We start from the raw sequence: 22323 nt of genomic DNA on the forward strand, positions 1-22323 counted from the left end.
GGGGGTGCGACGGGTCCCCGACGTCGGATACCTATCGAAGGGGTGCGACGGGTCCACTGGCGCCGGAATCTATAGGGGCCGGGGTCTAGAGTGGGTGCGACGGGTCGGCGTCGTACCATAGGGGGTGGACGGGTCCCGCGCTGGGTGGGGGCGGGGTGTGGCCGGGTGCAGAGTGCGGGCCCGGTTCCTGGGGGTGGCGGGGGTCCTGGGGGTGCGGTGTGTGTCCTGGGGTGCGCGGCCCGGGTCCTGGGGGGGGGGCCCGTTGGGTGTGGGGGGGCGGCCGGCCTGGGGGTGCGGGCGGCGGTCTGGGGGTGCGGGGCCGGCGCTCCTTGGCGGGCGGGTCCCGGCGCCGTCCTAGGGGGTGGGGCCCGGGCGTCCTTGGGGTGCGCGGGCGCGGGCCTCCTGTGGGGCCGGGTCCCGGGCCGTGGTTTGGGTGGGGTTCTGGCGTGGTTGTGGCCGGCTCTTGGGGGTGCGCGGGCCCGGCGTGCCTGAGGGGGTGCGCGGGTTCCGGCGCCAGTGTTGGTGGTGGGGCTTGGGCCGGTGGTTGTCTGGCTTTGGGTGTTTTGGTTTTTTTTTTGTTTTGTGTTGTCTTTTTTTGTATATAATAACGAGCTTAGTCCGTGTGTGGGTGTGTGTGTGTTTTTGTCTGTGTGTCACGAAATTCGAAAGAGGGGGTGCGACGGGTCCACCCGGCGTCGGATTGGTGCGCCGACGCCAGATACCTATGGAAGGGGGTGCGACGGGTCCACCGGCGGCAGACACCTATAGAAGGGGAGCGACGGGTCCACCGGCGGCAGACACCTATAGAAGGGATGCGACGGGTCCATTGACGTCGGATTGCTGCGGCGGCGCCAGATAGCTATAGGAGGGGGTGGGACGGGTTCACCGGCGCCAGATACCTATAGAAGAGGGTGCGACGGGTCCAACGGCGTCAGATTGCTATAATATGGGGTGCGACGGATCCACCGGCGTCGGTGGACCAGGTCATTGGAGCGCAATAACATAGTGTGCATGACGCAAAAGGTAAATGGTTGCAGCCGTTTCATAGCCGTAACCACTTGGCGCTTTGCTCTTCACCTTTATGACTTCTCTGGGTGCCTATTTCCTTCTTCTTTCGCCTCAAGTTTGTAGGATGCCGTTCTCAGAAAGTGGAAACATGCATGCAAATGGTTGCTTAAATAGTAGCAAGATGTTTATGTGATCTGACGTGGAACGTTATCTTTATCAGTAGGATAATGTCTTTCACGTCAATTAATGTTAAAACATCATTCTGTGATAACTATTGGGAGAAATCAGGAGGAATACCCATACTTCGAGTAATGCTTTCAAATTGTATCTATATTATTCTGGCATCGAAGGAGTGTTTGTAGCTGATGGTCGAATATTCTCCAAATGTAGAATTGACGCATTAAGAAGGAAAACTCCGTAATCTTTCAGCTTAATTTATAATATAAAGAAGAGAAGGAAAGCGTTGTTAAAAAAAGAAATCTAATTTTACAGAAAACACCACAACTATTAACTTTCATTGATCAGTGAAGGGGAGCGAAGCTAAAATCAGTCTGAAGTCCGGCTTTTGCCGGACGTTCAGACTGGTATATATATATATATATATATATATATATATATATATATATATATATATACATATATATATGTATATACCAAAATTTTCTTTGATCTGCCAAGGGTTTTCTTTGATGTCTTTTCGAAAAGATGCAGATTTTTTAACCGCAATGGAGTAATCTCTAATCTGTAATCTGAGCCACAAGAAAGCGCGATATTATATACCAGTCTGAACGTCCGGCTAAAGCCGGACTTCGCTTCGCTCCCTTTCACTGATCAACGAAAGTCAATATTAGTGCCCTTCTCTGTGAAATTGTACATGCGCATCTCTAACAATCTTCCTTTACCTTTTTTTATTATAAATAAAAGCAAAAGATTTCACAGCTTTCTTTCTAACCGCGCCAGTTCTACATTTGGAGAAGATTCAAACTTCAGCTTTAAACACTCCGTCGATACCAATATAATGTGGACCCAATTTGAAAGTATTACTCGAAATTTGAGTTTTCCTCTTGTTTCCCTCCAAGTGTTATCAATGAATGATGTTTTAGCACAAAATGACGTGAACAACATCATCACACTGATGAAGATAAGTTCCACATCAGATCATGTAAAGTGTTGGGTACTACTTAAGCAGCCGTTTGGGTGGGTTTTCCACTTTATAAAGAAGGCATGCTTTCAAGTTGAGGCAAACGTGTATGGAAATAGATACCCGCTGGATTCAGATAGAGGTGTAATGCAACACGTGCAGTGTCCATGGATATGAAACGGTTGCAACGTCTAACTTACCTTTCGCGACATCCATACGAAGTTATTGCGCATCGGACCTCTCGCACCCCATGTTTATGGATATCTGGTGCCAGTATGGATAAACACCAATCCGACTCCGGTGGACACGTCACACCCCATTCTGGGGATATCTGGCGTCGACCTACCAATCCGACACTGGTGGACCCATCGTTACCCCTTCTATAGGTGTCTGGCGCCGGCGCACCGATCCGACGTCGATGAACCCGTCGCCCCCCCCCCTTTTCGAATTACGTGACTGACACACACACGTGACAGAATAAGCCCGTTATAATATACCAGCCGGAACGTTCGGCTAAAGTTGGGCCTCAAACTTTCTGTGGTGTTCGCTTCGCTCCCCTTCACTGATCAACGAAAATCAATATTAGTGCCCTTCTTTGTGAAATTAGACTTGTGTATCTCTAACAATCTCCCTTCATCTTTTTTTATTATAAATAAAGGCAAAAGATTTCACAGCTTTCTTTCTAACCGCGTCAGTTCTACATTTGGAGAATATTCAAATTTCATATTCGAACACTCCATCGATACCAATATAATGTAGACCCAATCTCAAAGTATTACTCGAAATTTGGGTTTTCCTCCTGTTTCCCTCCAAGAGTTATCAATGAATGATGTTTTAGCACAAAATAACGTGAAAGAATTAATCCTACTGATGAAGATAACGTTCTACGTCAGATCACATAAACATCTTGCTACTATTTAAGCAGCCGTTTGCATGAGTGTTTCCACTTTCTGACGAAGGCATGCTACCAACTTGAGGCGAACGGAGAAGGAAATAGTCATGCGGAGGAGTCGTAAAAGTGAAAAGCAACGCGCCCAGTGGCCATGGCTATGAAACATCCCATTAACCTTTTGTGACATGCACAGGAAGTTATTGCGCATCAGTCCGACGCCAGTGGACCCGTCGCACCCCCTTTTCAAATTTCTTGCACACACATCTACACATACACACACTATCACGATATATATATATATATATTTCTGAATTCCGACTTTCTGTGGTATTCGATTTGCTCGCCTTTACTTATCAATGAGAGTTAATACTACTGGGCTCTTCTTTTATCTGAAAATTGTGTTTTTTTAGCAACGCTTTCCTCCTCTTTTTCATTATGGGTAAAGGCCAAATACAACATAGTTTTTTCTTCTAAACGCCTCAGCTCTAGATCTGTAGAATATTTAAAATTTAGCTTCAAACACTCCTTCTCCACGAACATAATATAGACGCAATTTGAAAGCATTACACGAAGTATGGGTTTTCCCACTAGCTTCTCCTAACAGTTATCACAGAGTGATGTTTTAACGCATAATGACGTAAACAACCCAGTTTATGTAAACTGCTGGTTACTCTTTAAGCAGTCATTTGCAAGCGCATTTCCAGTTTCGGATGAAAACATGCAGCCAACCTAGAGAAAACGTGTTAAGAAATGGACACGAGGAGTCACAGGGAGAAAGAAAGTCACGGCTATGAGACGGTTGGAGCGCCTCATTCACCTTTTGCGACAGGCAAACAAAGTGCACCAATTTGACGCCGTGGGACCCGTCTCCTTTTAGAATTTCGTGAACCACACACACTCACACACACGTGACGGAATAAGCCCAATAAGAATATTATATGACCTATTCATGATACATATAGTGACTCCTCACAGAAGATTTACAATCTTTTTTATTTTGAGGTTTTGCTCCGATTTCTCGCTTTCTTTTGGTTATCTTAGTTTTCTTTTACGTACGTTTTAGTTTAGTTTAGTTGGAAATCTGCTCAGAATGACGAAAGTTGCAGAAAGAAAATTTGATAATACTGGATTTGATTAATGTAGCGCAAACAAAAATATAGCAAATCAGAATTATTTGCTCTGATTTAGAATTATTTGCATTCCTTTTACCTTATCTGGTTGTTCTTTTACCATTTTCTTCACTTTCTTAACGAATTTCTTTACTATGATTATTACTTATTACCTCTCCATTTCACACATAGGTTAATAGCAAAAAGTTGATTTGAATTTTAAGAGCTAGTTACCAAAGTCGTCTCCTCGGATGAAAAAAAAACACAAGTAGTTGTCCGTTACAATGAAGACTAAAGTAGTGTTACTAGCTTTTGTCGAGGTTTCGAGAAGTAGCCAATCAGCACCATTCCATCATAAGTAACAAATTTCTGCAGTGGGCGAATCTTTCTGGGTACGAATATGGTATCTTTCTTCATGAACACCGTCTTGCCTACTTTTAGCTTGAAATCTATCTTTCTGATCGTATAATTGAATTCTGTCATCACTCACCCTGCGCTTGACTAACGTCTGGTCATCAGAACAGTGTCGACAATGAAACGAAACCGGTATAACGATCCCTTCCGATATAATAGCATAGAACCTCTTCGATGATATTTTCCTATTTTTCGCCAGATGGTGGGAAGGCAAGTAGACGTGACGGTCGAAGAGATCGAAAGTCGTTAATAAAGTTTATCGAAACATGCAAAACGGATTCCAGAAGACGTAAAATCAAAATTATAATTCCAGATTCGTTAGAGTGACTTTCTAACGAAATGAAGGAAACTGAAGATGAGTTTGTGCTAGCTTCAAACACGCAGAAGAAGAACCAGCGAAAACACTTTTACCTAATAAATGATAAGAGGTGACCCAAGCGTTATGCTGTGAGCATTATGTTATTACTTCCCGAATGTGCTGCAGGAACTCCAAAGCGGTGACCTAGTTAACACAATTCCCACATCATTCCTTGAAATGCGATATTATCGACAAAAAGTCATGCGTGAACGTAGAATACCAACGCAAAATTAATAACAAAAATAAAAATATGAGGAACTGAAAGTGAAACTAAATAGTTGTTAAAGTATGTAGTAACTATTCGCAACATATGTGAAACCGCGAGTATTTGAATGAGGCAGAAAATCCGACGAAACTTAAGAATTATTGCAACGCGATTATCATTGTTTACCTACGTCACTATAAGGACTGTTCGTGTTGTGTGTTAGCAACCTCAATTTGTAGACCAAGATCGATATGAGAAGCCTTCACAAAGATTAGTGAGCAAGAAGCAAAATCAGCCGGTTCTGTAAAGCAACCAAAGCTGTTATGCTAAAACTGTGATCCTTTTCAACCAAACGACTTTTCTTTTGCAAAAATCAAGACGAGCCGAAAGGAACTTGGTTTGCAACGCTAGCAGCACTGAGGGCAAAATAACAGAGCTCCTGATGGAGCTGTCACAGAAGGAGTTCCAATGTTACTTTGATAAATAAAAATGTCGTATGAGGCGTTTTGAAATGAAGGAGGGAGTACGTTATGAGAGCTATATCTTTCTCAAAAGAATTTTGCGTGAATAGTTTAGAAGTGAAAAACCAATACGCTCACTAACCACAGAGTTGTTGTATTGTTTCTCCAGACATGTTGCTCCCTTAGTATATCCTAGCCAATCGTTCCTCTTAAAAGTTCTTTGGTTTCCATTTTCATCATGCTCTATTCCTGAATTTTTGTGGATTTGAATTATATGACTCCGTTTAAAAAATTCAGATAATCGAGCATACTGAGTTTGCTGTGAAATTATCATATTTGCAGAACTAATCTGTAAATTTGGGCGGGAGTAGTGTAGCAGCTAGAGGTTCCGCTGCCAGGGTCAGGGTTTCTAATCCGTCTTAGTGCTCACCAAGCATTTCTTTACTCCGCGGTCGACAAATTGGAACCAGACTTGTCTGGGAGGATAAACAAACAAAAATACTGAGTTGACTCATCGGCTAGCTCCCGCAAGTCATTGTACTATCAAGTGTACTGAGACAGTGTATTATCAAACAATTCTGAAATGCTGACCGAATTCGAGGAAACATGTGGATACATCGGTCTTCAGCTGAATCTGCAAAAGACGATGTTCATGCGGAACGGATGGGTCTCGGATGCCCATTCACGCTCAACGGAACGAACATATCCGGATGCACCAGATACGTTTATCTGGGTCGGGAATTGAACATTATGAACCACCTGATCCCCGAGTTGGACAGGAGGAGATGAATGGCTTGGGGAGCGTATAAGAGCATCGAGGATGTAGTGAAGAAGAGCAGAAACCCCCCGCTCCGTGCTCACCTTTTCAACACCACCGTACCTCCTGCTTTGACCTATGCTTCGGAAACGTAAGCATTTCGCAAGCAGGAAGAAAACGCGATGAGCGTCAATGAACGCGCAATTGAGAGAGTGATGCTAGAAGTAATCCCCTTCACGCAAGTGAAACAAAAGATTCGAAGTTCACTCCTACGCCACCGATCCAAGATTAGAGAAGCCGCCGCGTTCGCCAAGAAAAGTAAAATAAGGTGGGCCAGACACGTGATGCGTTTTAACGACAACCGTTGGACCATAGCCGTGAGCGACTGGGTTCCCGCGATATTAAGCGCACTACAGGAAGACCGCCGACCCGATGGTCAGATTTCTTCACGAAGTCCTTCAAAGAAAATTATAACTCTCTTCGTGTCTCACGCGAAAGGAGGAACCACCAGGCGACTCTGGCACGCGATCGGAAAAAAGAAGAATTACTGGCGCCCCCTCGACCATTTCGAAGATCAACGGGAGTCAAGATGATCAAGGTGACCGTAAATTAGTAGTTATTGATGTCTTATTAACCTTATTCGCTTTCTCAGTATTCACAGTAGGCATTAACTTATTTGACTCAATGAATCGACAATCATCTTCGTCCGACGCTATTGCTTTTGCCAAGCTGTATCTTTGTCGATATCCGCTATATCCAAAACTTTAGGGTCCTGCAAGAGGATGCGCGGAGATGATCCATTCCTCAATCCACTTCATAACATGCAAAATATTACATTTATCCTCAAATTTTTTGCGACGCTAACTGCCCTGTGGTCCTCCTTTACTACCTTTGCCCTTAACATCCGCTTTCGCCATGTGAGGTTTCTCAGGCTGAACCCGAAAGACTCCTCGAAACACGTTGAAGAAGGACGTCTGCTGATCCTGTCATGACACGACCGGAGCAACTAAGGTGACTTTTCGTGGACGCTTGTGATGCCAGTACAAAATGTAGTCTGTCGTATTCATCCGCATTCATTCACATAATTCAGCAAAAAAAAAATCTTCAAAAATCACATCATGATAAGGAAAAGGGTAAATAATTAGACCCTTTGCTGTGTGTGCGCAGTTGGAGTCACTCAGAAACACTTGGTCAAGAAATTGAATGTGGAAGAGACCTCAGCCCGCATTTATGAAATCTTACTCGTTTGTCTTCGCTCTACAGCACGACACTCAGGGGTTATCTGGTTCTATTCGCTGCCCATCAACCCTCATTGGTGCTGTTGGCTCGGAGAGACCCACATTTACCTACACTTATCAGCGTTCGTTCAGCTTTCTGAGAATACAACGATATTGTGGACCGTACTTGAGATTGTTCATACGACACCTTAAGAAAGCCAAAAGGACCAGCCATCAGCTCTTTTATGACACAATCGATTAGAATCGTAATCGATGAAGTTGGACACGAAGCATCCTGCCACTGCCTTTGTCTTACTCCAGTTCCACTTTAGACGATAATTCACAGACATGCTAATGTTAGTGCTGTTACTAACTGGGTGTTAAAGAACTTTCTTGTTGCGCAACAGAAGCGTTGAACTGCCCTCAAATTAATAGTTTCTCTGGGACTCGCTCCGTTTATGTGGCATCCGCTTGTCCAACTTTTTCACTTTTCTAAATGACAGACGACTGTTGAAAAGTCGTTGTTCTTGCGCAACCTCTCGTGTTGTTCTGATCGAATCATCTTTGATCATTTCCTACAGCAGCTGACTCAAAAGGTTCTGGATTAAAGTCGTATGTCCATAGGGATTGATCAACGCTGTGCATCTTATCCCGAATCCATGTTAGAGCTGTTGCACACTTAAAATCGCTCTACTGAAGAACGATAGTCAAAAGATGGTCAAACGTAAATCGGTGAATATCAAAACTGGCTTGCTCGTCGCGCTGTCTATCTTAGCAATCTTTGATAAGCAGTATAGGATGACCAATCCTGAACCTATGTAAATAACATACAGCTGTGTGATTCATGTTTCCACGTCTCAGATATCCTTCTGTTTATCTTAGCTAAACGGAAGATCTTGACCGTCATGCTAAACCCGGAAAGTTAGTACTCAACCTCTGACTTCCTACGGTAATTCACTGATAATAAGTGGCTCAATAAAACACAACAGTAGGCATAAAAAACCTAACATGAGCACTACTCTTCCCACACATTCTCAAAGTTCGCCGCCCTGATCTATTTATCCTCTCAGTCACACCTCAGGTGGCAAATCAATTTCCTCCTCAAACATTTGTGGTTAAAATTACCGACAGTGCAGATGATATGCACAGAACTTTGCACTAATTTCGTCTACGCAGACTAAAAAGCAAAGTTTTTCGTCGACATTTAATACGGGAGATTCTTTGCATTCTCACAGCTATTGTACATCTTTCTGTCTTCTTCTCGTCAGCATCGCCATAGTAGGGTGCAGTTTGTAACATTCATGAAGGTGATCAATTCTGATGGGTGTCCCCCGTAGCGGAGCAAACGACACACAGAGATATCACAGATGTCTCGACAAGAAAGATCGTCGAAGTTCACACGATAGTGTCCGATTGGCTGTAGATTGGTTTTGGCACTGTTTTGAACGAAGGGCTCTTTTTGCAATACATGAGAAACCGGAACCACACAACTGAGCAAGTTATAAAGTTGTAACTTCCCAAAGCACTTCCCTGCACTCGAATGCTTGATTGCGATTACTGCAGCCCTCACGTGTTGGTAAGAATCAGACTCATGTAAGCGTCAAGCATACTTCAAATATAAAACAATCCCGAACGCCACATGGTGTTTTTCTCTTCTGCAGCACAGGTCCAGTTGATGGTAGAAGCAAGCTCTCTCTACGGTAGAATAAATTCAAAGCTTCACTGTGGATAGAGGCATCCGTAGACTCCATATCCGCACGTTTAAAATTGCACCTTTCACATCTAAAGGATAAAAGCTGGCAAATATGTTAGGTTTGGAGGTGTAAGGGCAGCTGGGAAACAAACAAAATTCATTTTTTTTTCTCTTCTGGAAGACATCAAAAGTACTTGCGAGTTAATTCAACATCTCTATAGCAAAGAAGAATGTCCATGACATCGTATGCCGTACGTAATCACGTCTTGCCCCTGAGATAACATTTTTGGCATGAAAAAACCGGGAGTTCCAAAAAACCGGATTAGGTCCTCTAAAAGAAAACAGCAGTTGACAACGTTGACATTGAACTTGGAGAACATTTTCAACTATCTAAAAACTTCGCTACTTTATAAATAATAACGTGAATTCGGAATATACGAAGAACTGCCTCTCCAGAAACTCTCAAACTGATGCTTTTTTGAAGGTTTTTTTTTCTTTTTTGAACGAGCAAAATAATAAAGATTATGAATTCACGTATACAATCGTGAAGTTTGCGTGAAGGAAGAATCTGAGAAAACTGCAAAAGACGAGCTGTACTGTATGCATCGACTGATGCAAAAAAGCAGACATTGTACTCTTCGCCACCTCGATCATTGAAGGCAAAACGAAGATAATCACATAAACTACTCTCTTCCTAGTCGGAGCGATGGGTAGGCCATGAAGTCTGGTATGTTCTTTATTAGGAATCCGAACATGTGAAAAACTTATTATTTTACCTCATTAACAGCCGTAAAAGGTCCCTGTTTCGGTAGTAATTGGATTGCTAATTGGCTGCAAAAGCAGCAAAGCTGCAATGTTTTCAAAAATGGAGAAATAACATGTCGTCGGTGACCAAAGCGGAATTTTTAATCCACAAACTCTTTATCTAGAAGTCGAAAACAGTCATGGAAGAACGTCATGTAAGGAACAGCTACTCCTGCAAGCAATTTTTCCAAAAAAAAATCAATCACTTTTGACCAAATACGCACGTTTTGGAGTTCTTCGCATCAATACAAGAGAACTTCTTTAAATATGTTGGGAAATATTGCTTCTAATTCAACTCGAAGTAACCTTTCAGTTCTGTTGTTAGTTCCGAAAATAATATGGGTCAAGTGTGGCGAATTGAATACCGCATATTATCCTCCACACTCTCCAATGCTAGTGTGACAACTACATTTCTCCGTTGCTACTGATTCAACGTACTAGAAATTTCCTGTGTTTTGAAGACGCAGCAAAAGGAGGAGTCGAAAATTAGCTGAAGAATGAATGGCACACGCAGGATTAACACCCCGACACAAACTTTTGTTTTCTTTTTTTTTCATTGTCAGCTCCGGAAAAAGAACTTTGTGAAAAGAGAACTTAGAGAAGCACTCTGGATGTGTTTTCATCATATCAGGTTTGCACTAAAAGTCTAAAAAGTAGCCACGGTTCTGTTTCCAGACCTTCTGACCTTCCTGGAAATTAGACAAGACAAATCTCTAGATTTCTTTACTTTTCGTAGATTTTTTCTGTTTAAATTTCGGCAGAACCAGATGGTCCAGAAAGAGGAAGATTTGTCCATAAAGTTCCCTCAATTTCTCTTTCCAAATATATGAGTGAGAATAGGAAAACATAGTCATAGCAGAGTAGTCATTCTTTTGTTTTCGGACCTCCTTTTTGGAATTTAGAAAGGATCAAATTAAATATTTCTCGACTTTTTGTCGATTTTTTCAATCAAGGTTTGGCAGAACCAGATGGTCCAGAAAGAAGAAGTTCTGCATATAAGGTTTTCTCAGTTTCTCTTACTAAGTATATGAGTGATTTTTCAAAACGTCGCTACGTTTTTATGGAATACAAAAACATCCTAAAACCTGGACATTCGAGTAAACGCCGAGAACTGTATGATCTTGAATAAAGTCTAATAAGTCGAAGGAACGTAATGTTGAGCTAATCGCCTTCCAGCATGTTATAGTCGAGAATTTTATCTATCTGTACTATATCCCTTCAGAGAGTTCCAAATGTTGGATTGCACGGGATGGGAGAAATCCCATTTGTTCTCTGTTCAGCCCAGCTTATATGTAATATTCTATAACTAGCAATGCGGCCAGAATCAGAGTTCTTTTGGCAATTAATTCTATCATATCCACTGCACTATCATTCAAACTGCTAAAAACTATGTATCCTCAAACTTTTTATCTTGTAGAAGTAGTTTCGAGTTCTTTTTAGTCCATTTTGGAAAAATTTGGCTTAGCTGGGTGTTGAAGTTGCGTAGTTTCAGTTTCACATTGTCAACATATTGTGCACTGTCAAAAATAAGTTTTAGTGTTTTCAAGTTATTGTCCTACGCCTGTAACTTAATTTAACACTTTGTAACGCCGCTGCTCAATGCCCACCATCTTACGACTCCTTTCCCTTGCGAATCTCCCTTTACAACCCTACATGAGTAAACACGAGAAAATTCCATCACACGCTTAACACCGAAAATGATTTGTCGCACGACCACCGACTACAACAAAATTCATTGTGTGTGACGTAAAAACTTTACGACCAAAATTCCGTCACTCTACGCAAAGCTACTCATTTTCGACGAAAAGAGATAGATCAAGGATGTGATACATTTTCATCCTAATTATTCAGTTTCACGCTCAGAGACAAACCCAGAAACTACAAAGGAACCACACCACAGGTTCGTAGGGTGATGCCTTTAACTGCACCAGCCTCGTTTCACTAACGACACCTTCCCTGGGATAATAGTCATCAACAGGCATGACTAATGTTGGCCCGTTTTGACTTAACTTATAGAGAGATAGGCGTAGTTTTGAAACGAAGGTTATTCCTGCGAAAAAAAACAAGCCTTTGATGAGCTGGTTTTTGAGGAACGAAACAGAACAAGAAACACCATCGTGTAAAACCATAAGTAATTCAACCACAAATTCATTTTTACTAATTTTCATTCAATCATAAATTTCCTCCTCTCGCTACTCCTTTCGCCACTTCTGAATCTCTCATTTCTCGACAAAATCCTTGCGCGCGAAAAAACCAAGAGTTCATAATTTCGAGCAGTTTTGAGATGCGACACTATCAGACACCATGCGTGGCACAAAGTATTGCGATTTTTTCAGCACAAATGGATCATTTGTATCACGAACGAAACCACCGGAAAAGCGAAGGTACCATCTAACAACTGAATACACATAACCAAAATAAATGTAATTGTGTATCCACCTCATTATACCTCAAATGTTTCTTTCAGTTCTAGTTTTATTAATTAGTATATGTCATAGACGAACTAATGTGAAGAAAACTTTTACCGTCGATGTCAAATCCATGTATGATCTCATGTGCGATTATGGAACCGATTGACCCATAACTGTACGAGCTGGAATGAGCAGATAGGTGTAATTAAAAGTAACCACCATATTGTCTACTCATCTTGACTGTCACCCAGTTAGGGTGAAAGTCAAGAACAGTAGGCAATATGGTGTCCTTCAGTCCTCAATACTTATATCAATAACATCCAAAGTTACCATAATATGCAGTACCACACGGTCATTACTGTAACCTAGTAGAGTAGCATAATACTTTCTGATATTGTAATATATTTCGTAAGAGCCAGTTTTGAAGATGATCGTGCCAAGTTCACAAATGAAGTCAACTCACACTGGATATTCGCTGTGAAAAACCGGCATGTGAAGGAAGGATACAGGTATAACTGAAATTGAATTTCAATCGCATTTTGTTAAATGTGGATACGCAATAACAAGCACTATTCTGTAAAACTTGTTCTGCAATCCTCAACTCTACTAACACTGTCGCTGCTCAATTCGGATGTGCATATTTTGACCTGGACCGCCTTACTGGATGTGACCTACTAAAAACACTGCTCTCTTTTCTTTTAGGATTTCTATTCAGTGCCATAATTTTCAGTAGAAAACGACCACGATCATATTATCTCATTCAAAACGAATTAATAAATTGAATGCTCATTCCTCATTTGCTTTCACTCGGCACCTCCACCCACATCAAAATGTTTGGAAGAGGTAAGTTGGAAATGCTTGATTATGTTGCAGAAACCAACAGCGGAGAACAGAAAGTTCTGCAATCTGTTTGAGTTGAATAGGAATTCATGCAAACACACTTGATCTCTATAAAATAATCTCAAAGTACATGTAATCAGAGTGAGGCAAAGGAAGTTAGCCACTTCTTCCGTAATACAAATGAATGGAGGATTCCCGTTGAGACGACCTCATAGGCGGTGGTTTCTCAGGCTTCTTCTTTCTCCAGAGACAAAAAGAGAATTTAGTATCAATATTTTCTTTGAAAGAACTTTGTGAAGAAGTTTAGCCGGGTTGGCTGCCATCCTGTGTGTTCAGTAGTGCGTGCGACGAAGTCGCTTACGGCCCCGATCCAAAGACTGTTGTAGAAACGCGCCACACCCTATTCTGCTTTCCTGGACAAACTTTTGCCATTATGCAAACAAGTGTCCGATTTCCGTTGATTCGAAGTTACATATACCGATTTTCAGAAGTATTTCGCAATCAACCTCCAACCAATAGGAAGTCACAACGAGTTAAAAACAATTGTTTCAGTTCTTGGGATTCCAAATAGAAGCTTAGGAGGTTATGCTGATTAACGTAATTACTAAATCAATTAACACTGCTTGGTGAGTCAGACCTCAGGAAAACTGTTTAGTAGCCATAACGTCCACTTTTTAGGGTAGCACCCAGCATCATTTTCCCACCATTTCTCGTTTCACTTCTTATATTTTGCATGTTTTTTCCAATTGTTGAGCATTCTTCAAAACCTGGTAAGTCCAGGTACAACGTTAGGTTATTGTAGGCCGAAATTGTAAACCACCATATTGTTCGGTGAGTGGAAGTCTTAGTCGGTACCTGTTGAGGGCCGTATTTTCCCAACAATTCCACAGCGTCCGATTCCTGTCTGTTAGCAGCACAAAGATGCAGTAACTGTTATTGCCCGAATATGGCATTTTCGAGAAACTCTTTTTATCTCTCTCGTTCCTTCCCATTTTATCTTCAGATTCCTTTGTCTAAAAACGTACTTGTATGTAGAGCGGCTAGCCTCCACCCCAGTTTCAAATCCACAACGCAGAGCTATAAATATCCAGTGAACACTAGCGTTCATAATTGCCAACCAAATCCTTGGAACCCGAGGGACCAATTCTGGGACAATTTGTCAACACTGAAATTTTTGAATACGGTCATACGACCATATTCAAAATATTTGAATGCGTAAATACGGAATAAAGTCCTTGATCTGTTATGATTTCTACGTCCATAAGTGATGAAATTTGCGAAATGGGGAAGAAATAAGATCTGACACAGACGGAAAGAAAAAGCTGCACGCTCTTGACACCTTTGTCAAGAAACTAGAAATAGCAGAAGGCATCAGTCTAATAACTGATCTAACTTGTATTATCGCTTTGATCCACCCAATATCGTGACACACATCTGGATAGTAAGGTAGATCATGTTCAGCATCGGATTGTCAGCCAGCGTAAAAAACCGTTCTTCGCAGATGGCAGACATCCCAAACATCAGAATCCTCTTCTGCGTTTCGCCGTCCTCAACGCTATCATCCTCGTTGTTGTTTGAAAGGAGTAATGTTGCCAGACTCCGTCAGATAGGAAAAAGATAACATACAAAATTTACTACTTCTCCATTGAGACTGCATTCAGCTAACGGGTAAGTCCGAAGAGTAAGCTGTCTATTAGCGTTGAAGCAGTCACGAAAATTCCACTGTTTTAGGACAGGGCATACAACTCTGATGGCTGCATGCTCGCGGTGATCCTGTATGTGCTAAATGCAATCAGACATTTGATTAACTGCTCAAGCCATGTACAAGTTATATATGTGCACACTAAATTAGAGAAAGTTAATGGGAGATATTGCAGACGGTGCTGTTGTCCAGCAGACTGTCATAGCCCACACCCTGAGAGGTCCAATGAATGAAGGGTCTACTGAGATACACTAAATCCAGTCATTCATTAGAGTATACGCTATGGCTAGAGCTCAACCCTAAAAGGTCCAAAGCTTTTCCTGGCGTGAAAACATTTGTAACAACTTTCCGTTTTGTAACGCTGAACTGCGGGTATTGTCGATATGAGCTATTCGCTACGCTCGGTATACAACCAAGAAGCCAAGTATTGCAGGGTATAGAACAGTGACGAGTGGTGTTCTGAGAGAACTCCTACTGTGGATCGAGAAGGGACTGTTGTCCAGCATACCGCCAGATTTAACAGGGCTAGACAGACCTGTATTCAAGGACGACACGCTTCGGCAAAGTGCGGGGAATCGCCTCCTTACTTAACACTTTCCCGCCGATTAAATCGACTAATTCACTATTGTTACTCCTAAACCAACCAGATCACGACGGTACTATAACAAACGTTTGAGCCGAGAACATCTCTTCACCGTTCGTTGTAGGCACCTTCAACGAATAACGTTTTGCCGAACTACCATATTAGAAGATCTGATGCTCAATGATCAGGATCAGTTCAATGAACCAGCACCATTCCATTTCTCGATCATAAAGGATAAGGGATGAAGTCTCTGGCGTTACTCAATCCACTTGGGACGCGCCACCACGTTCACTTCAATTCAGAATCGTTTGAGGTTTACGAACGTGTAACTGGTCTATACAATGACTTGCGGTGGCTAGCCGATGTGTCAATTCTGTGTTTTTATTGTGTTCTCTGCCAAGTCTGGTACAAATTTATCGACCCCGGAGGGATGAAAGGCTTGGTGAGCACTAGGGCGGATTCGAACCTCTGGTCGATCGTGCAGGAAGCGGAAGCTGTAACCGCTACACTACACCCGTCCCATTTCTCCTTTCATAGGGGACTACACAGTACTACTTTTCCACTGGCGGGAGCCTACTGTTGAAACGAATGGTTTTTTAAAGGAAAGTGCACCAGAAACAAAAAGTCATGACAGTCAGCACCCCTTTCAAGATAGCTGTCACGATCTTAGTACGCGAATCAGACGTTCTAAGCGTTTTATATCACGGCCAAAAGTCCAATCATGAATCGTAAGAAAGAGTGCATCGCTGTGACCAACGAGCTGGCGCCATATCAAGACTTTTGTGGGTTTTGATCTACGGGGTCAGAAGCGGGGGCATCGTTACTAGTTGCTACTAGCGGCGCAACTCTAACAACTGGTGGTCCGCTAACATCACGACTTGTGGCTATCAAAGTGAGCGCTATGGTGGTCTGCTTTTCTGACGTTGCATTTGAATAATCTTTTTGCTAAGTCATATCTTAGGGGATGATGAGGCGTTTGAAGGAGTAGATTACACGTGTCTTTGATTTTCCAGGCTCTGAAGAAGGCGACGACACCGAAACGTTAGCCAGAATAAAGATCTATAACAATCTTGGTTCTAGTTAAAAAGTAGTACACAATTAAACAAAAAGTACCATTCGAAAAAAAAGAGCTGCTGGTGGGCTTATAGCTCTGGTGGCCCGTGTTCTAAACCAGCAAGCATGGCATTCTTCTTTTAACTTCTTTATGATGTCTTCCGCTCGGTAGGTATAGCAATCTTTCTCCTTCATATTTCTAGGTTTTGAGAAGTCAATAGGTAATACGTAACTTGTGTACTGCTCGCGACAATGGCAAGAACTCGCTTGAGGGTCCTAACTTAGTGCTCTCCTTGGTCCTTGGTTACGTGGTGTAAAAAGGAAAGCAGGATCATTTTAATCACAGGAAATGTTCGAACGCAGGCACTTTCAAGTAGCATAAATGACAGTTCACATTAACAGCGCACCTTCGTTGTTGCGCAATTCCAACGTTCATGCTCAGAAATAAATACTTACCTTGCTTCATTTTTTCGTTAAAATCAAGTTCTTCAATAAACGTAACACTCACCCACCATATTGAATTCTATTTCATAGAAGGGACCTATGAACTCCTCTTCGCTAGCTAAGAGGCTCGGAACGAGTACTTCCGCAACATTAAAGTTTAGCAATCTTCTAAAGAGCGATATACTCTGCGAGTAGTCATATTTGTCCACCAACTCTAGAAACTTTAGATGTTGAAGTTCGATGAGCTAAAACGAATTTTTTTCACGGTGCTTGTCTCTTATGAAGCAAACGAAAAACTCGCATCTTTGTGACGATTATCTAGTTCGGTTTCATTGAAATGGACATCCTCATAGGCGACGTGAGATTTCATTCGTTCTGCTTTCAAAATTGCAAACTGAAACAATAGCAATTCCAGTAACAATATTTCTTTATTTGACCCGACGAAAAATGTCAGAGTATCTGATCCAGCTGCTTAGCTCCTCTTCAACGTTGTTACCGATTGTATATCAATTGTAATGTAATATTCAAACTAGACTTCACAGGCGTATGGTGAAACGAAGTAAATGTTGCTGTCAAGGCTATGAATCTTCATTTATTCATTTAATCTCACCAGGTTCTTAACAACTCTATTTGGAGTTGTTGGGCAGCACAGCTGCACACTGATTCCACAACATGCGTCCGTTTTGCCCACTTTACCGCTTTGCGGTGCGACTGCACCAGTCCGACGGCCATCACAGCGTTGCGGTGATGGCGAGCAAATTCGACACCGTTGTACCCATTTTGGGAAATCTTTTCACATACGCACACATAAATAAACACGTGACAGAATAAGCCCGTTATTGTATAGCATAATGTTATATAACCTGTTTTGCAAACGAAAATACATACAGCCGGCAAAAAATGTTGCTAATTTGAAGACTTCCTGGATTAAGGCCCGCATAACCCAAATCTGCCTTCGCGGAAAACTGCTGAGAAATGTCTTCTTTTTCTCTTTTTTTGAGTGAAGAGGTGCCGTCCGTGAGAGTTTGTTGTGGCTGCAGCATGGTCAATCGAGGGTGTGATTCCCCCTAGCCAACCAACCCCTCCTTTCTTTGGGGGTCTTCAATTTGGTACCAGATTTATCTGTGAGGATAAAACAGTGGCTTCACGCATTGGATCGCCATCCTAGGGTATTCTGTACGCCAGATGTGTCGGTATGTCACATTAAGTTTAACGCAGACTTTATTATCTCGTTTGCATCTAAGACACAGCACGAAGAAGCGTTTTAGTACGAGAACTGATAACCCGCATTGTAGAGTATAAAATAGGAATAAAATTCTATTGTTTGAACTTCACAGGGAGAATATTCTCCGCCCAATTACACTGTCCTGATAAATCAGAAGGATGCAATTCGGTGTCTCCGGAAGCAATGTATGAACAATTCTACAAATAACTCTTGCGATAGCCAGAAGACGAAGATATCCTTCTGTTGCATCAGCAAGGTTTTGTTTGAGTAACGAAGGAAAATGTTTGAGAAAATATGATCATCTACTTAAAACAACAAACCTCTTTCTGTTCTCTTGTCATCCATTTGTTTTCTTTTATTCTTTCTTTAAAAGAGGCAAATATTTCACGGGTGAGTTTTTCCACTATTTTCTCGGTAGCCTAAATTATCCGCATTGTGTAATAAAACACAGAAGTCGTAGCTCTTAATCTGCTTCTTTATTCGGCAGACAGTCGATACTGTGCGATCGTCAAGCTGATGACTTCGGAAATCAGCTCGCCTCCCTACCCGCCATCTCATCACCAAGAACAATTTTGAAAACGCTTCAGTCAAGTCAAGTCATAAATGCGCTTAAGAAGTGACTGTAAGAGGAGTCATGAGGGTGGTACAACTCCGCGCGGAATCTGGCAGCGTGGTGCTGTGGTAATATCATCCTTAATAGGATCGACATCGGATCTTATTCTTCCCGGCAACTGACGAAGATTTGTCCAAAATAAAGTTGCCTTAGTAAGACGTACACGAATTTAGGTAGAATTCATCGTACCCAATCATGCGATCGGGCAAAATGACCCCCTTACTATTACAGTGGACAAAACATCTCTAAAGACTAAGAAAGAGTAATTAGATCGCCTAATAATCTAATTTATTTCTGCGGCTATTTCTACGGCCAAGGAGAAGCTCGTGAAAGGCGAATATATCTCTTTTAGGTGCAACACAGTTTTTTAACTGTTTGACTTATAATGCTAAGTGGTATCTTGTGTATAAGGTATTGAAAAATTGATTAAAAAATACTATCATACTGAATGTCAATATTAGCAATATTAGCACAGGAATGGGAAAGGTAGTTGATGGACAGTAAAAGCATTCGCAAATCAATTCCGTTAAGAGAATTATTTTTTGCTGTTGCTTCTCCATCAAAGCTACAATACAAAAATTAGGATATTTAGATACGCATGGGAGAATTCGCTCGTAAACTACTCAGGTTTATCTGAAAGTGAAAGTTGCATGAAAAACAGCAGGGAGTTGGACGTCCACAGCGCTCTGTGAAGTTGTCAAGTAGATAATTGAGCGTGTTGCACTTACACTGCCATTAAATTTCTGTCCATATACAGACGTGAATGCAGCATCAAACATTCTAGTCGTTACAGTGACACAAGAAGTGGATTTCGAAGGATAGTCCTCTACTCCAATGTCAAACATATATTCCTTAAATTCGACTTTTAATTCGATTTCGCTTTGTGTTGACATATTCTGCAATAATGATATAAAGTGAAAACCGCGTTTTGAAACTCATTTTAAAACGACGTGTCTGAGACTTTTTTAATGAGACTTCGGAAGAGCTGAGCTCGAGCTAAGAAGTGGCTACCAATAGCGGCGAAATATGGAAAACAATAAAGTCATACACATACACACACGGAACTAACTCGGATCAATGATGGGTAGGAGTTTCAACAGGGAAGCGAAAAACAAAGCAACTTCAGTACGTCGGAGAAAAATTGACAAGATGAACGCTACGAGAGAAATAAAACTCTAGAAAAAAGGCGAGCTCACCCGATGGTAATCCTATCAATAGAGATTCTCACCTTCAGCAGTGTCCTATAATCGTCATTTAAATATTTTGCCCATGAAAGGATGTAGTGGAGAATCACAAAGTTTGCTAGTACCCTTTTGGGTGTATTCTGCAGAATTCCGTCCAACCTAAATCGAGAAAATACATGCTTGTTATTTTAATTAATGAAGAGCAACTAACTCTTCTATGTATTTTCTGTTTGGAACATGAACCAAAGGATCTGCAAGAAAGTAGCTGTGCGTATCAGGAGGCGCCATCATAATGAAATATTTGGTCCAGTTAACCTGCAATCAACCTGACATTCGTTCTTGCCTTTGGTGGTTTTTCAGTAGCAAAGAGCAAGTTTTTTTAACTTCTTTCTAACGAAGTTTTGTCAACTTTAGTCCTGTGTTAGCAGTAGTGCATTGATCCAGTCACTTATTTATCTCCTACGCTAAATGTACGATTGCGCCCTCCGAGTGATTTTCATTATGGACAGACAGCTTTCTGAAGGAATGTTACGTGACTGAGAAATGTACCACTTCTGCAGCAGGTTAGATGCAACGCAGCGCCGTAGATCGTCTGGATCTGGCAGGCGGGAAAGCAGGCAATGTGCCTCTAATTTTCAAACAGTACCGTTTATAAGAATTTCTAATAGTTTATGAGAGAACGAGGAGCTCTCACAATAAAATAATTTCATCATCAACAACTTCTTCACTGAATAATTTCTGCAATGCTACCAGGATAAACATACCGACGAGAGTTTGACATCTAGTTCGCTTAAGCGGTACCATCGGTCTTCATCTTCATCCTCATCCTCCTGAGCAATCAAGAGTCTGAGTCTGTGGACCTTTTCAACTACGGACAGCATTTCTTTTACAGCTTGACGGATCAAAGTTTCATTGCAATTGGCGCGTACTTCGCTGCAGATCTTCAATGACTGTAAAATTGACAAAACTGACATGGTCAAACAATCTTTATTCAAAATGTTATGAGGCTTTTTGTTTTGCTTAAACGCTGTCGAGAGTTATAACAAGATTATGAGTAAAACATTGGGAAAATGTCAATATAGATATGTTTGATATAAAATATTTAGATCCGCTGACCTCCCCCTCTGGAGGTGGTCATCGACCACAGCCGATTAGGCTGCGTAGCGCTTCCCTATGTGAGAGATAGGAGGTTAACCACGGACGAAAAGCGGCTGTTTGGAGTGGCTTACAAGAAATGAGCTTCAAATATTCATCATAAGTGCGGTGGTGCTGTAGTTTACGAAGGTTCACAACACGACGGGTTAAGATTGATCGCCGGCAAAGTCTAATCAAGCCTCATGTCTACTTGGGAAGAACAAGAATTGCACTGACAGGTCTGTGTGATTGTCCGGCCGGGAATGAAACGCTGCCACATCCGTGTTGTAGATGAAGTCGGAAGAATCAGGCATGAAGAGTAACGAGCGCATAGTTGTGAAGAAACCCACTAAAAAACAACTCCTGTCCAATCCCATTCTCTCTCATGTAGCTGCTCATTTAGTAACTAAAAATAAAATGTAGTTTATAGGTTTGAAAACGCTTCACAAGTAAAATGAAATAATATAGCTGTATGTCCGCATCAAAGAGCACGTGAACGGCAAGAATAGGTTACGAGAATGGACATCTTTAGGTGCCCATAATACAAAGACACGACGGAGCCGATTTTGAAACTAAGGTCCAAATCTTAGCGTTCGAATCAGAAACGTTGGCTCGAAAATCGCTGGAGGCATTTTGGATCCAATCCAAAAACTCTAAAATGAACCGCAAGGGTGAATGTTTGTCGATAACGCGGAAACTCGCGCCATATCTCGAATGGTTCTTCCGATCCGAATGTGACATTCGAACCATTCGCCCTCGTGATCAACCAGTCAGCGGTCCATGCTAGGCGTCTCCGATCTAAGGAGAGCATTCAGTGTAGTCGCTAAATTGGTGATTGAAAGTAGGCGTGGAGTTTATCAGTTTAGTTGTGGAGAGGTTGGTCGTTTAAATTAGATTGAATCACCCTTTTCAAGCTCTGAAGAAGGCGATATAGCCGAAACGTTAGCCAATAAATTTATTTAACAACCTCGTATACAGCTTATCAAACTGGATACTATATTCAACTACGCCGAGGTTCACTGAAAGTCGAACTTTTCAACTGAAATAATATACATATAACAATAAATATTAATAA

General features: G+C 41.8%; 1 protein-coding gene across 2 annotated transcripts in view; it reads right to left on the reverse strand.

The window, feature by feature from the left end:
- The window catches only part of RB195_016594 (uncharacterized protein), a gene marked incomplete at both ends in the record, with an annotated part of 40986 nt that overhangs the window by 2556 nt on the left and 16107 nt on the right, over nt 1–22323 (reverse strand). The window contains 10 exons of one of the 2 annotated variants that reach the window (XM_064183192.1): nt 5731–5837; nt 12585–12652; nt 12934–12985; nt 17157–17337; nt 17394–17486; nt 18638–18736; nt 19659–19781; nt 20159–20273; nt 20326–20429; nt 20879–21064. In XM_064183192.1, the coding sequence (XP_064039072.1) occupies nt 5731–5837; nt 12585–12652; nt 12934–12985; nt 17157–17337; nt 17394–17486; nt 18638–18736; nt 19659–19781; nt 20159–20273; nt 20326–20429; nt 20879–21064 (1128 nt within the window). Of the gene's footprint in view, nt 1–5730; nt 5838–12584; nt 12653–12933; nt 12986–17156; nt 17338–17393; nt 17487–18637; nt 18737–19658; nt 19827–20158; nt 20274–20325; nt 20430–20878; nt 21065–22323 lie in introns of both variants that reach the window. The other variant, XM_064183191.1, reaches the window with a different exon arrangement.

The sequence above is a fragment of the Necator americanus genome, chromosome II (assembly GCF_031761385.1).
Source record: "Necator americanus strain Aroian chromosome II, whole genome shotgun sequence".
NCBI lineage: Eukaryota > Metazoa > Nematoda > Chromadorea > Rhabditida > Ancylostomatidae > Necator > Necator americanus.